This window comes from Trachypithecus francoisi, unplaced genomic scaffold (genome assembly GCF_009764315.1).
Source record: "Trachypithecus francoisi isolate TF-2019V2 unplaced genomic scaffold, Tfra_2.0 Contig01474, whole genome shotgun sequence".
NCBI lineage: Eukaryota > Metazoa > Chordata > Mammalia > Primates > Cercopithecidae > Trachypithecus > Trachypithecus francoisi.
Genome location: NW_022681435.1, coordinates 15078138 through 15095655, shown reverse-complemented (window position 1 = coordinate 15095655; position 17518 = coordinate 15078138). Strand labels below are relative to the sequence as shown.

The window sequence follows — 17518 nt, the reverse complement described above, 5'->3', positions numbered from 1 at the left end:
GAGCCACCGCGCCCGGCCGACATCTCTCATTTTATTTCTCAAAGCTATAAGGCATTATTTCATACTGTCTGAGTGGTAACAATAATTGTCTTGTTTGTTTATTTATTTATTTATTTATTTATTTACATTTTCATTCATGTGGCTAAAGTGCAACAAGCAAAGTCAGTTTTTGCAATGCAAATTATCATTGGCTCTTTAAGGACATTTGATTTTTAAAATCTTATTAAAATAATAGTTAAAATATTTTTAAAATATTTTTAAAAAGAAATGTTCCTATTATTATTTACCCACATTGTATCAAAAGATGTATTATAACTCCTTTTGCTTGATTTATGTGTTTTTGCTTAGGAGTCTAGCATCGGAGAACTATATTCTCAAAAATGTACAAATAAATTAAATTTATAACAATACAATGAACAAATACATAAAATGTTTAGTTAATTTTTGGTGGTGTAAAGCAGCATCACATAGTGGTCAAGGGTGTGAGGTTTAATGAGAGAGAGAGAGAGACAGAGAGAGAATGGGAAAGATAAATTATAAGGAATTGGCTCATGCAATTATAGAAGCTAAGTCCCAAGATTTGTAGACAGCAAGCTGGAAACTCAAGATGTTCTGATGTTTCAGTCCAAACCCAAAGATTGGAGCAGATCACAGTTCCAGCTCAAGCAGTTAGGCGTCAGTAGTTCCCTTGTTCTCAGTCTTTTTGTTCTATTTAGGTCTTCAATTGTTTGGATGAAATCTACCCACATTAGGGAAGGCAATCTGCTTTACTCAATGTTTTATCCCAAAACATCCTCACAGACACACCCAGAATAATATTTGGACAAATGTCTGGGCACCCTATGGCCTAGCCAAGTTGACACATAAAATTAACCATCACATTGTCTTATAAAATTGATGTGTTGATTAAATGAAATCTAATGTTTTAAGTCCTTACAAGGCTCATGAGACCTACAAAGTATTCATAAACATTAGCTCTAAATATCTAGTGATACTCAATCTGAACAGAGTATTTTAATAGATCTTTATGCATCTTTCATTAATTTTCAGTATTTAAGACAAGGATGCACATATTAAATAGTTTTGCTTCTTTGAAGGGAAAGCTTCTTGGCCTAATTCTTTTTCCTTTCATCCCTGCTCACCTCCAAATGACATCTTCCACTCATTGGTTAATAAAATAATTGCAAAGCGTAATTGTTTTGATTTATCACTGGTCTGAGTTATTTCTTAAGTAAAGCAATTATTGTCTTGGTGATTTCTAGAAAACCTAAAATCAGAGACTCAAATATGAACAGAAGATAATTTTTCTATTTTTCAGGGCATTTGAATCATTGCTAACTACACAGAAAGAAATGCCTCAACCTGTAAAACCTAATTCCAGAACAGTTGTTTTGAACTTGGACAGATCAATACTGAAAATAAAAACCAATATGGTACATCACTGTTAGAAATAATTGTTCCAATAACTACTTGTGACTACTAGGATTAAAAAGTACATCAAGCAATGTTTTACTAATGCATAAATTTATGGAAGCTATTTAATTAACAACATTTTCTACTGCTTAAATATTCAAATGCAGGAGAATTTCTAATACTATTTGAGAGAAACAATTTACTCCATTAAAGAAGTAACTCAATTCAATAAAAGGTTTAGAGGACAGTGAATTTCTCCAATTCACCCCAAAAGTAGAGTTGTTATATCAAAATGGGGCTTATCTTCATGACTTAGTTGCCCAGTCACTAGTTTTCTTGATAGTTCTGTCCTTCAAATAATTACACTTGCCAGTCTATACTTGTGACTGTCTTAGTCCATTCAGGCTACAAAGTATCATAACCTGGGTAGCTTATAAACAGTAGAAATTTATTTCTCACAGTCTGAAGCCTGGAATCCAAGATTAAGTTGCCAGTAGATTTTGTATCTGGTAAGGACCTGCTTTCTGGTTCACAGACAGCATCTTCTCCCTATGTATCCACATGATACAGGCGTGAGCTAGCTCTCTGGGGTCTCTTTTACAAGGGCATTAATTCGAATTGTCCTCACAACCTAATCAACTCCTAAAGGTCCCACCTCCTAATACCATCACCTTGGAAGTCAGGATGTCAGTATATAAATTTGGGAAACACACCCCCATTCAGACCATACCAGTGACCAGCGTGTTTTGAGTGCATCAAACGTAGTCAAATCTAGGCCGGGTGTGGCGGCTCGTGCCTGTAATCCCAGCACTTTGGGAGGCTGAGACGAGTGGATCACTTGTCTTAGAAGTTCAGGACCAGCCTGGCCAACATGGTGAGACCCCTGTCTCTATTGAAAAAAAAAAATGCAAAAATTAACCAGGCCTAGTGGTGTGCACCTGTCGTCCCAGCTACTTGGGAGACTGAGGTGAGAGAATTGCCTGAGCCCAGGAGGCAGAGGTTGCAGTGAGCCCAGATTGTGCCGCTGCACTCCAGCTTAGGTGACAGAGTGAGATCCCATCTCAAAACAAACAAACAAAAAAGGAGTCAAATATAGAACAAAACATATTCCAAATGAATATAGACAGCTTTGCCCTTCCTCCATTCTTATTTTACTTTTTCTTTTGACCTACTAGAAAGTTAAAATAGAAAGTTTTCTTTTTTGATATGTGCTTTGTCCTTATCTTTCCCTCATTCATTCAGCTAATGGCCATTGGTTGAGCGATTGTGAGCCACACACTATTGCAGAATGAAGCTAAGAACTCCACCACCTAAACTGTCAGGCCCTTTCCTTCCCTGTTTATGCCATACTCATATTAACCAGGGATTTCAGCAGAAGAGAAATGTAATTGTTTGTGTGATTTAAGGCATATGTTTTCAGAATGTGTCAGTTCATAGGAAAACATGTTTTCTAAGAAAAGCATTTGATGATAATGATGGAAAGGTTCTAAGTCAATGACCTCTCGTGTAAAACAGAAAATTTCTCTCTACTGGAAATCAGAATCCTTGTTAAACACAACCATAAGAGTGTTAGTAAAGCAGTTTTGGATTGGAAGCATTTGAGAGTAACAATTGGTATGATGACATGAAAGAAATTAGCATATTAGTGTAGATTTGCTAAGTTGACTTGTGACCTCATGGGAAGCAGTAAACAGGGTCTTAGAAGAACTGCACAGAACTTACAGGAAAAGTTCAAATGTATGTGTTTGTGTCCTAAGGAAGATAAGAGCTGGAGGGCATCATATTAAAGATCTCAAGTAGCTTGAAGGTGTCGAACACTAGATGTGTTGAGATTGGCACTAAAATGTGCACAGTTTCTAAAGAAGGGAGGTGGGCTATTCCTAAGACAAGCTAATATTTACAGTTGTCATTGATACAGTCCCTTCTTTTCCCACTCACATCACAATCATCATTGAGCTCTTCTCTATGTAATAGAAGACAGCAAGAAACTTGAGGGTGGCAAAAATCTCAGATTGTAATTCAATCATCAACCCAAGTTAGCTCGAAATCTTTTCAGAAGACATAGCTACCAAGGAAAGCTACTACTGATGTGCTATCAAAGATTATTTTCAGTATTTTATTTTGAACTCTATAGTTTCAATGTTTTGAAATGAATACCTGCTACTCAAGGCACCTAATATTTCCTGAATAAATGATAACAGGCTTTCACTGGTTATTCAACTTTCTATTTATCAGATTTCTATAAATACAGAATAAGTAACAGTTTTATTCTTGAAAAAATTGAATATTTAGACTTGTGTTTATCTAAATGACCAGAAAGTATATTTAACTGTGACAGCTTGATTCTGTTTTCCCAGACTGTTATTTTTCTCCAACGGTTTATTCATATCAAGTCTTATTTTATATATTCTGTTTCCTGAGTTTTGTCAATATAAACCCAGAATGTTTAAATCTATATCACTAACAGACTTCTGAATTAACCTGCTTGCATTCCTCAATATCCTGCTCCAAAATCATATAACCATTTCTAATATATTCATCATATTCTCAGTAATTGAAATCTCTTTGCTAGAACATGTAAAGTCAATAAGAGGAATGGAGATACAGGAGATTTAAATCAATTCAGATCAACACTTACTGTGGCAATCTCTAAAAATTAAATTATGATGACACCGGAGTTCTAATTATACAATATCCTTCATGTCAAAGATAAGGCTATTTAACTATGTCAGTAAATAAAATATCTGGTATTTCATCTAAAATTTCTGACTAGGTCAATCCCCCTAGCCTCATTCACATTTGCTGTATAGCTCCCAAACTGTTGACAACTTACACTAAAAGGTACGATCTCTGATGAATACTGTACCCCTCGCTGAAGGCTGTTCTCTGAAGGCGAGTCCATTTCACATCCCACACCATTGAGTTACCAGAACACAGCATAGCAGATACCGTACAATATTTGCAGAACTAAAGATTAAATTTATAATTTCAGAAAACATCCTGAAAATATTTTTATTTTCATTTTTAGCACAAAACCAAAACATTTTTCTTCCCTCTGCATTTTCCTTCACTCTACCTTAAAAACATCTAGTGGTGAATTGCTCCCAGTCAGAACATACTGCTCTTCCAGTGATCAGAACACCCCCAAAATCAACACACTTTCTGATATCTACACTAATGTAAGAAGAAAAGAAGAAGTGTTTCCTTCTCTGTCAATATTCCCATGTACCACCCTTTCCTACAATATTTTCTCTAAATTCTGCAGTGTCCTCCCTTCTTACATGCTACTGCCCTTTACAGATATTGTTCTTACCTTCTTTTTTTTGTTTGTTTTGTGTTTTTTGTCTTGCTCTGTCACCCAGGCTGGAGTACACTGGCATGATCTTAGCTCACTGCAACCTTCGCCTCCCAAGTTCAAGCGATGCTCCTGCCTCAGCCTCCTGAGTAGCTGGGATTACAGGGGCCCCCCAGCATGCCTAGATAATTTTCATATTTTTATTAGAGACAGGGTTTCACCATGTTAGCCAGGCTGGTCTCAAACTCCTGAGCTCAGGGAATCCACCCACTTTGCCCTCCCAAAATGCTGGGATTACAGGTGTGAGCCACCACACCCAGCCTTGTTCTTACCTTTCTACCTGGCTCTGCACTTTGCCTGGCTAACTGCTCTTCACCTTACCCATCTCATTCACTATATCTCCTCTTTATCCCCACACAAATCACTGTGCTTCACCTATAAGGCTATATAACATATTGCATTTAATTGACTTGCTTTGTTTGTGTCCATGGCCATCAATACATCACTCTGTAGAATCTTTAGTGTTTAACATGGGAGATTGTTGATTAATATTTGTGGAGTAAATAATTGGGTTGTATAATGAATGAGCATATGAACTTATTTTTGTTGTTATTTGGTTTCGTTTTTTACTTCACTATTACTGCATTTTATCTATTCAGACAGAATCTAATTGACTTTCACATGGAGAAAGAACCTTTCTAAGCCCTCATAGATAATACAGTCTTCCTGGGTATGAAAACAATTGTGTAACAAAATACTTATGTTTTATCTTGCATAAGCAAAATAAATAGGGTTGCTTATATCATCACTACTTAAATTGCAAAAAAAATTAGGATGTTTAATTAAATTTTCATTTTTGGCTAACTGTCGATTCGTAGGCAGTTGAAAGAAAAAATAAATTCCATGTGCCTTTTACCCTGATCCCTCCAATGGTAAAAGCCATATGAAATTTATCTTTGGGACCCAAGAGACCTGGATCTAAGTTCTTATCCTAGTATTGATTGAGTGCCTACTATTGTGTACAATTTTTAGTACTTTACAGTTATGAATGAATGAATCCTTTAGATAGGCTGTTAAACAGCAGTACATTAGTACAATACCAAAGTCAGACATTGACAATTATGCAAAGAATTTGGCACAGTCAAATGCAGAATGCTTCCATCCCACAAGGATGCATCATGTGGCTGTGTTTTAGCCACAGCACCCACTGCCTTCACTCCTGTATTCCTGAAAACCATTAATAGGTTCTCCATTTCTAAATGCTGAATATATATAATCATATATACAAATAAATCATATATATATATAAATAAATCATATATATATAATCATAGACTATGCAGTCTTTAGGGATATTTTTCACTCACAATACTTCAAGAGATTCACCCAGATGGTTCCATGTATCAAGAGTTCATTCTGTTTTGTTGCTGAGAAGTAGTTCAAGGTATGGATGTAATTGCTTGTTTAATTATTCACCCCATGAAGATCACCCTTGTTGTTTCTAAGTTTTGGCATTTACATATAAAATACTCAAGATTTACCTATAAGTTTTGTGTGAATATAAACTTCTATTTTTATGAAGTAAATACCTAGGAGTCCAATTGCTTGATCATACGGTAGCTGCAATTTTGAAGACTGTCAAACTATTTTCCAATGTGATTGTATCATTTTACATTCCCTCTAGCAATAGGTGAGTAATTCAATAGCTGTGCTATTACCACCATTTAGTATTGTCGCTATTTTGATTTTAGCCATTCTGATAGGTTTATAGTTTTGTCCCATCGTGGTTTTAATTTCCATTCTCCTGATGACTAATATTTTGAACACCTTTTCATATGCTTATTTGCCAAAGATGATTTATCTTAGTTTTCCTCATTAGAGAATGATCTGAGGGATATTTTCACTGGATATAGTATTTTGAGTTGACAGCTCTTTTAGAACCTAAATAATTGTATGTCACTTCTTTCTGGCTTCCAGAGTTTCTGATGTGATAAGCCCTGTTATTTGGATTTTTTCCCCTGTGTATATACTGTAATTTACCTTTTAGGTGCTGTTAAGGTTATTTTTTCTTATTTTCCATAAGTTTGACTATGATGTGTCTTAATATCAACCTTTTCGGGTTTATGCTGTCTGGGATTCACTAAAATTCTTGACTCTAGGTTTGATTCTTTCATTTGAAAGTTGGGAAGTTTTCATCTATTTTTTAGTACTGTCAGTCCTACACTATTTTTCTTCTCACACTGGCCTCAAATTACATGAATGTAATTTTTTTTTATCACCCCACAGGTCTCTGAGACTTCACTTTTAAAATCCAGCCTATTTTCTTTATCTCACTCAGAAAGGATAATTTCCATTCATTTATCTTCAAGTTCACTGACTCTTTCCTCTATCTTCTGCATTCAGAAGTTGTTTTTTTAAATTCAGTTCATTTTTCAGTTTTAACTTTTCCATTTGTTACTTCTTTGCATTTTTTTATTTGCTGAGACCTTCTATTTCTTTACTGAAAATTCCTATTTTTTATTTGTTTCATACATATGCACAATTGCTCACTGAAGTATTTTGATGATGCCCTCTCTAAAATCCTTCCCAAATAATTAACACATCTTTATCATTTCAGTGTTGGCATCTATCAATTGTTTTCTTTCATTCACTTCAAACTATTGTGGTTCTAGGTATGATGAGTAATATCCAATTGTATCCTGGATACTTTGTGAAATATGTCATGAGATTTGGATTTTATCTATCATTGTGTTTTGGGTGGGTTCTTATGAAACCACAACTGAGAGTGAAAGGATAGCATTGTCTTGTTACTTCCAGATGTATGTAGAAGTCCAGGTTCTACAGCTGGCCTCAGCTCACAGGCATGGGGTGGGGCCACAGTTTTCTGTGATTTGGGCTGGATTGAAGCATTATTGTCCTACAAGTTTTCGTCTTGCTACATTGACTCTTCCTTAGTACTTTGGCTAGAGCAAGCAGACTTAGGTTGTGTTTCCTTTTAGGTATCTTTGTGTGTTTATCTATACCTGTCGGTGTTTCCAGATTTCTGTCTTCTTCAGTTCTAATTTTGGAATGTATGTGACAAAAACTCAGAAAACTCAACAGCATGCCATTTCTCAATTCTCAGGTCCCCTGGGTAATATACCTCTTCTCTCCAACATTGAGTCTTTTTCAATATTTGCTTTACACATAATATTCAGAGATTTTAGTCTTACTTAGTGAGAATGTAAATTGGTACAATTTTTCTAATAGAACACTTGGAAATGTGTAAAAAAGATTTAAAAAATAAATATCCCAGTGACCAAGCCACACTATTTTCTAGAAATATATCATAAGCCATTTTTAAATGTCCAGTGATTTATATACATATGCATACTCACTGTAGTGCTGATTATATATCTAAAAATAATAAACTAATTTTTAAAATAAGTTATTAAATTTAATAAAATTATAGTACTTTTATGTAAACATAAGTAGTTGTGACACATTTATGTAAACAAGTTGCAATAAAGCATATTTCTATGCAATACTTGTTTAGCATCTGCATGATACTAACACGGTAGATATATGTTATTATGCATTTGTCAAAAGCCATAGAATGTACAACACAGAGTGAACCTTAATGTAAACTATGAACAGTGGTTGATAATGTCTCAGCTTGTTTATCAGTTATAACAAACATGCAATACTGATGAAGGATGTTGGTTGTGGAGGAGTCTCTGGGGGAAAGGGGAAGTATGTGCAAACTGCACTTTCTGCTCAATTTTGCTGTGAACCTAAAACTTGTCTTAAAAAAAGTGTATACATAATGTTCTTGGCTTCTGAGGAGAGTTATAATAAATATCTAGATGTGCCTTCCTCCTTTTTTGCTATTAACTATTAAATAAGCTTTTATACAACATGTTATACAATGTTTAATGAAAGATGCTTCTCAGAGCTGAGGGTCAAGAAAAAGAGGTATCTATCCTGATAGTTCAATTCCTCTTAGAAAACAAAAGCTATGAAAGCCACCAATTTTTCTCTTTGACTTAGGAAGATTTGTATTCAACAATTCAGCCTTTCTCATAATGGACCTCTTGATACATGCCGGCTCACCCCAACACCACTTTTAGGACTCATAGAAGAGCTGTCATGGGATGGCATTGATGTGATGAGGAGGAACACAGGGAGGATATAATTCTCCTAAGCAGCTTAGCTGTAAGTTTCAATACTACAGCACTCTGTCTCAGAAAACTGTTTCCTTGCAGTACATACATTTTCCAAAATCCTGTTTCATGACTGTTATTAATATTATTATTACTATTATTTTAATCTGGAGACTGACACACAGAGATGCTTATAGCACTGACCAGAATAAAGTAATCAGGAGGTGATGGACCCATTTCTAGCTCCAAAATCTGTGTACTTCCCATTGCACTATATTCATCTGATGTAAATATACTCTGGTGTCAGTTCAGAATTTGAAGAGTTATATAAGGAAGAAAACCTAATACAAATCAGTTTTCTACCAGCCTACGGTTGCATTAAATTCATTTCAGTCTGTAAATTGCTCTTACACATTTGTTTCCAAGCTATTTTCCCAGAATTATCTGTTCCAAGACAAATAATTTGTGATTTTCCATTTTTAATGCCATCATGCTATTTTCTATGAAGTACAAATAATTCAATCCCTTCTCCTTTCTATAAGGACAATGATTCTGTTTTTACCTACAGAACAGTAAAGAACACTCAGAGCTTACCCATTTGTGAAAATTCATTTATTGTTGGTGGTGGCAGGAGTGGAAAAATAAATGTTTCTTAGGTGGTGTACCTAAGAAATGAATTAACTATAACAAAAGTGAATTTATTTTATCTCTCACTGCTGTTAACTGCCAATAGCAAGGTTAATTCCACCAGAAATTCCGTGACACATATCTTGTATGTCATTGGTTCTAAAAGTAAATGAACATACACGATCCAGCAGTTGGTTGAACTTTTAAATAATATTTATGCACAGTAAGACTTGTATTGGCTACAAGATAGTTTCATAGTTAAACATTTCATCTTTAAATAATATTCAAATAACTCGATCTAGTTATGGGCCAATGTCATTCCACAGCCTTTTAAATCACATATAAGCTAATTACATTAGTAGCAGCATTCACTTTCATAAAGTAACCAAAGGCACATCCATTACCCTACTTAAAATAGTATGGCATTTAACAACAGTCAGTTATGTTTTAATATATATGGCACTCTTTACCCAATGTCTTACCTCTGCTCTTAACTCACAAATCACTCTGTCTTTGCTGTTTTGAGATTTGGATTCTTCCTTTACATTGCCTGACAGTTCTTCCATTTCATCATTATGTTGACCAAGACGAATGTCAAACTGAAAAAGAAAGTTGAAATTATAATCACAGGATGTTATAAAGGGTGGTTACAGGATAATCCACATTAGTCTTTCATTTAGCTTTAGTGTTGTTTTGCTTTTTTCCTCTGTGGATTCTGGCAGGCTTGCTGCTGTTGATGTAATGACTGTGGTTGAACCGTTTATTGTTATACTTGTAGTTCAAAAATGCTAATAACCTCTAAAAAAAAATAAGCAAATCTCTGTAAATTCCAATTCATCAGTTGAAAAATAGGCAGAACTCAGTTACCTCCACAAACTCTGAAACAACTGACCAGCTGGTTTCTAAGCTTACCAATTAACCCTTATCTTTTCATCCTGAATATTAATACCTCAGTATTCTTTGTAATCTTTTTAATGTCTATTTAATAGTATATTAATTGTAACAGAGATAAACTTGGGCAATGGAAAAAAAGTATATACATACTGCTTGGGCTGATAAAATATATGAAAAACATCTATAAAAGCTGTCAAAAAATTTCCATAGAAAATGACTGCAGAAAAAAATAAAAAGGTGAGAAAAGTCCTACAAATGCAAACAATGATTATTTTCCCACAACTGTTCTTAAAATTAAGAATTTTCAGCACAACTGTGAAATTTGATAAATATATAAAACGTGTAGTTGCACACATATATTACACATATATGCTGTTTTTGTTGTTTTGACATATATTTTAAGCTATGTAGGTAAATGTTTCCATCACCCAAATTACCTAATATGTGTGTAATTTTATAACAAATTAAAATACAAAAGCCAATGTTACACTATCTATTTAAAAATAAAAAGTAGTACTCATAATGTTGTTATTAATAATAGTAATATTAAGCATGTGCTAGTCCCCAAGAACTGAACTTGATATATATTGCCTTAGTTAATGCTAACAGTAATCCTATATGTTAGGCATTGTTATCATTATCCCTCCTCTACAGAAAAGTGAACCATATATATATGCACATATACACACACACACACACACACACACACATATATATATATATATATTTTTTTTTTTTTTTGGAGACAGAGTCTCGCTCTGTTGCCCAGGCTGGAGTGCAGTGGCACAAACTCAGCTCACTGCAAGCTCCACCTCCTGGGTTCACGCCATTCTCCTGCCTCAGCCTCCCAAGTAGCTGGGACTACAGGCACCTGCCACCACACCCGGCTAATTTTTTGTATTTTTAGTAGAGAGGGGGTTTCACCATGTTAGCCAGGATAGTCTCGATCTCCTGACCTCGTGATCTGCCCGCCTCAAGGTGAACCCATATTTTTAAGTAGACTTAAGTAACTTTCCTAAATTCACAAAGATAATAACCAGAGGAAGCAAATTTTAAGAAAGTTTTTGCCAAATGCATTACCTGAGTATTAAACCATTATTGCATCTATAATTATAGACCTAAAGGCCACTGAAATAATTGTCTCAAAGGCAATAAACTGATAGGAAGAGATAGTAAAGGAAACAGCAGAAAATGTCAGAGTCCAAGTATACCAGAAATCAGCTACAATAATGGTAGAAGCTGATTTCCCAACACATTACAGAGAGACTCCATGTTCAGAGCTGGTAACATAAAGAGAGCACACAGAAGGCAAGGAGGAGGACAAGAGAAAATACCACAGAGTTCTTTGAAAGTCTGAGTAGGCAAGTCCCGCTCACTATCATGGAAGTTAAATAGACAATGTGGCATTAATCCCTAGCCAGAAGAATATAAATTACTTTGCTAAATAAAACAGAGGATAGTAGAAGTAAAATGAAAGCAACCAGTTTTGGTTTAGGTTTCCCAAAAGAATATTGAATTCATTTGGGTAATTGAATGCCCCCCGTTTAACTTCTGAAATCTCGTCATTAAACCACAGGGAATTAAATCCATCAATAAACGCTTCAATTGCCAACAGAACTCTCAATGAACTGTACCACTCAAAAGAGAGAGGAGGCAGGAAAGCAAAGTTTTATAAACAACAGCATAGGAAACCCACATCGAACACCTCAAATAAATCCATATCATTCATCATTGTGAGTGGAAAAATCAAAGATCTGTAGGCATGTGAAGAACATAAGAGTGGCATAAAACAAAACAAAACAAGAAAAACAGGAATAGTCAAGGTTGCGATTAAGAAACAGAATGTCTATAGAGTAAAGAAAAAAATGGAAGAAAAGGGAGGCCACATGGAGAAGGAGAAAGGATGGAGGCTCTTAAAATAACTGAAGGAAGAGATCATGGTGGTTTTTGATCAGAATAATGGTGGAAATGGAGAGAAGTAACTGGATCCAATGTAAGATACAAAAGAGGATATTAGTTTTAAAAAACTATTGTCATCACTATCTTCAAGAAAAAATAAGAATATATTACACTCATAAATTAAGGACACAGCAAATTCAAAAATTTAAATAATAAAATATAGTCCTCTAGGAAATTTTTTAAATACGTCAAGAAAAAAATTTATTTGGGAAGTAAAGTTCAACACTGGAGTGTACTGAAGTTTGGTCCTGGTGCCTGCCGTCTTTCTCATCTACTCCATTGGATGGTTCCCGTGTACCTACTTCATTTGTACTAATTGCAATGCTGGCAAATTTTAAGTGTCTGTCTCCAGCCTATAGTTTTCCATTGAACCTTGAATGCACATGTCCAGCTTCCTACTCAACCCCTCTAAAGGGCATCCCACACTTAACACACTGGAAAGCCAAATTCAGAACTTCTCCCTCAAAACTGTTTTTCTGTCTGTCTTTGTCACCTCAGTAAATATCGATACCATCCTTCCCAAAATTATTGAATATGTTCTTTTTTTCTCTATGCCACATCCAAATTAAAGCTAACTAAATCAGCTTACCCTTCACAAAACATAATAAATCCAGTTACTTCTCTCCATTTCCACCATTATTCTGATCAAAAGCCACCATGATCTATTACTTCAATTATTTTAATAGCCTCCATTCTTTCTGCTTCTGCATGTAGCCTCATACTTCCTTTCTCAAAATAGCAACCAAATAAAGCTTTTTAAAAAGCAATTCAGATCATGAAACTCTCCTGCTCAATTTTCTTCAATAGCTTTTCAATCAACTTACTATATAAATCAAAGTCATTATCCACATGATCTGATAACTCCTCCGCCCTCATCTCCTACTCCTGGTCCTCATTCTACTCCAGACCTTCTGTCTTCCTTACTGTTACTTGAATATTCTAGGCATGGAGAAGTAAAAAAATAAATACAAATAATAAGTAATAAAATATTATACAACTAAAACCATTAAAACAATATAGCAGGGAAAATTGATGAACAGATTGATTAAACAACTACACTTTCTCCTTAAAAAACAGAATTACTTTGAACATTTAAAAATTATACTTTGGACACAAAATAACCTTAATTTTGTTACTTGCCTTTTCAACTTTAGGTTTAGATTAATGGATTTGTAATGAAAATCTATTTAGCAGCTGAGAAGTTTAAAGCAGTGGACTTATAGATGCTAACAATGATTAATTTAGTGGAATTATGAATGTCATCCACAACTGATGATATATCACATTCGTTAAGTTGACAGTGACAGAAATAGAAAGTACTCTATGAGGTGAATTACTCAGCATTAGAAAGCATTTTCCAAGTTCTTGTCCTTTTATTTAATATTTATTTAGTTTATTCTCTGGTAAACCTTCTCTTTTTCCTGTGTTTGTACCATAATATAACTCCAAAATCACTGTTTAAAAATCCTGTTTTTACTGCAGTGTTTATGAAAATTTAAACCAGGCAATTTGCCATATCCTTGATCTCAGAAATATCTGCTATAATTCACTTCTGGAAAATTATCAGTACCACATATAAATGTGTATTCTATATTCAGATAAGCATGGAATGGAAAAAAACTGAAGACGATCTCTAAGAAACAAAAGTATTGTGTAACATAAAGTATTTTCTTATTCATATATGGTAGAAAAAGAAAAATAATTACAAAAACGCAAAAAAAGTAACATACCCTATTGCCATTTTGCCTCACATTTTAACCTTCAAAATGATCTAAAAGGATTAAGTAGTTAATGCAGACTCCAAAGTTCTGCTCTTTGGAAATCATTCACCAAATATTTAAATCAATATTTTTAACCATGTAGAATTATTCAATATCCCCTAAATACCAAATCTACCATTTCTCCCATAACTTTCAACAAATAATCTTTCAACTTCTTTCATGGAGAAATAGGACCTAAGGACTTCCTACTTCCTGTGATGAAATATACAAATTTGCATGTCTCTACAGAAATCTTTTACTTTTTTAAAGCACTTATATATCTCTTCTAAAGTCAAAGTCTAATCACTTCAGTTGTACTTAGAATTTCATACCTTCAGGGTACTTGGCAAACTCATTCTAAGAGTTGTTTATCTCGTGTATCTTGAAATTTTCTTGGTTTCTTCCCCATTAACATGTAATTGCTCAATACTTTCCATTTCAGTTGGGGATGAGGGAGTGTGGGAGATCAAAGGTCAAAGGATAATCTTTTCTTTATTATTATTATGATTATACTTTAAGTTCTGGGATACATGTGCAGAATGTGCAGGTTTGTTACATAGGTATACATGTTTCATGGTGGTTTGCTGCTCGCTCCCCTTGCCCGCCCCCTGACAACCCCGTGACAGGCTCCGGTGTGTGATGTTCCCCTCCCTGTGTCCATGTGTTCTCATTGTTCAACTCCCACTTATGAGTGAGAACTAGCAGTGTTTGGTTTTCTGTTCCTGGGTTAGTTTGCTGAGAATGATGGTTTCCAGAGGCCTCAGAAATAACGCCACACGTCTACAACCATCTGATCTTCGAAAAACCTGACAAAAACCAGCAATTGGGAAAGGACTCCCTATTTAATAAATGGTGCTGGGAAAACTGGCTAGCCATATGCAGAAAACTGAAACTGGACCCTTTCTTACACCTTATACAAAAATTAACTCAAGATGGATTAAAGACTTAAACATAAAACCTAAACCATAAAAAAACTAGAAGAAAACCTGGTAATACCATTCAGGACATAGGCATGGGAAAAGACTTCATGACTAAAACCCCAAAAGCAATTGCAACGAAAACCAAAATTGGCAAATGGGATCTAATTAAACTAAAGAGCTTCTGAACAGCAAAACAAACTATCATCAGAGTGAACAGGCAACCTACAGAATAGGAGAAAATTTTTTACAATCTACCCATTTGACCAATGTCTAATATCCAGAATCTACAAGGAACTTAAACAGATGAACAAAAAGGATAATATTTTATCCAGTCTTGGAGCTTCCACTCAAGTTCTTTGTTTCCTCTTACCATCAAGTGCCTTGAAAGAGTTGCTGCACTTAACTTTCTCACTCGCTTCTGCTACCAGCATTCCTCATACTTTCCACCACACAATATTCAGTTCTGCCCTTACTTGAATCCTTGGCAGAATTATACACTGTTGACAATGCCCTTGTTCAAAGACTCTCTTCCTTGGGCTTATGCAAAGAATGGTTTTCCTGCTTCCTAATGTTTAACGTGGGTTCTTTTCTATTTCCTAAGTGTCTTGGCTGGGTTGAGAAATAAAAGGGAAAGAGCACAAGAGAGAGAAATGTAAAGCTGGGTGTCCGGGGGAGACATCACATGTCGGCAGGATCCGTGATGTTCCCCGAGTGGTAAAACCAGAAAGTTTTTATTAGGGATTTTCAAAAGGGGAGGGAGGGCACGAATAGGGTGTGGGTCACAGAGATCATATACTTCACAAGGTAATAAAATATCACAAAGCAAATGGAGACAGGGTGAGATCACAGGACCACCAGATGAGGAGAAATTAAAATTGCTAATGAAGTTTCGGGCACGCATTGTCATTGATAACATCTTATCAGGAAACAGGGTTTGAGAGCAGATAACCTGTCTAACCACAATTTATTAGGCAGGAATTTTCCTCCACCTGATAAGCCTGGGAGCGCTATTGGAGACCCGGGCTTATTTCATCCCTTCGGCTTCGACCATAAAAGACGGCACGCTTTGAGAGAGCTGTCTATAGGCCTACCCTCAAGGCTCATTCTCTTTCTCAGGGATGTTCCTTTCGGAGAAAAAGAATTCAGCGATATTTCTCCTATTTGCTTATGAAAGAGGAGAAATTTAGCTCTGTTGCGTCCGGCTCACGGGCGGCCAGTTCAAAGTTACCTCTCTTGTTCCCTAAACATCGCTGTCATCCTGTTCTTTTTTTAAGATGCCCAGATTTCATATAGTTCAAACACACATGCTCTACAAACAATTTGTGCAGCTGATACAATCACAGGGTCCTGAGGCGACATTCATCCTCCTCAGCTTACAAAGATGACGGGATTAAGAGATTAAAGTAAAGACAGGCATAGGAAATCACAAGGGTATTCATTGGGGAAGTGATAAGTGTCCATGAAATCTTCACAATTCATGTTCAGAGATCACAATAAAGACAGGTGTAAGAAATTATAAAAGTATTAATTTTGGGAAATAATAAATGTCCATGAAATCTTCACAATGTATGTTCTTCTGTCGAGGCTTCAGACGGTCCCTCCGTTGGGGTCCCTGACTTCCCGCAACACCCTCCTGCTTGGATTTCTGTGCAGTTTCTCCTTTTCTCTCTGTCTTACTTGGTGTCAATCCTCATTGCCCCAACCCAGAGTCATCCCACCTACTGTCATGGCTTAAGCCATCATCTCTCTGCTCATTGTTCAACTTTCCTTTCTACATTCATAAATTCAAAATCCTACCAAACACTCCCAATTCAACCTCAACATATTCAGAACAAAATTCACTGTCTTTTTCCCTCACATTTTTCTTCTTGTTGCTGTGTTCTCTTGGTGAATGGCCACCTGGCTGATAAGGTCAGAAATCTTAACTCCTCTCTCTGTGTCACCTCCCCTGAATCTTCATGCATTTGCAACATTCGTTTAATCACCAATCATTGTCACTTCCTTCACCTGCATATTTCTCAACATACCTCCTCCACCACCAAGCTCAGGACACGTGAGTATTTCTATCTAGATTTACTGTAACAGGCTCATAACAGTTTCCTCATCATGCTCACCCCCCAAATCTTTTCTTCACACTTAAGTTTGGGTCATTTTTTGAAATCGTGATCAGATTGACCTTGGTCAATAAATTTTGTTAGCTCTCCCCATTGCCTTCATGTTGGTACACACGTTTTTAATGTGGTTCTTGAGATAAGTATTGAATATCAATTAGCGTAAGGGTATATGAGCAAGTATTCTACATTTGGTCAGGTTTTGGTAGCGATATATCCTTATGAAAGCTGAGGAATGTGAGGAGGAAATGTGTCCAAAGAGTAGACTCAAATGCAGTGGGACTAGAAACATGTGACAGCAAGGTTAAGATTCCAAATAACATGTATTATTTATCAATGCAAAGAGAAGTCTTCAAATGGGAAGATTAGCCACAGAGAAGCATTTTATGCCTTAGAT

General features: G+C 35.5%; 1 protein-coding gene across 3 annotated transcripts in view; it reads right to left on the bottom strand.

Moving 5' to 3' along the window:
- CCDC102B (coiled-coil domain containing 102B) overlaps positions 1 to 17518 on the bottom strand; it is a 353588-nt gene that overhangs the window by 186383 nt on the left and 149687 nt on the right. For all 3 annotated transcript variants that reach the window (XM_033175326.1, XM_033175317.1, XM_033175335.1), the window contains one exon: positions 9960 to 10076. In XM_033175326.1, the coding sequence (XP_033031217.1) occupies positions 9960 to 10076 (117 nt within the window). The remainder of the gene's footprint in view (positions 1 to 9959; positions 10077 to 17518) is intronic.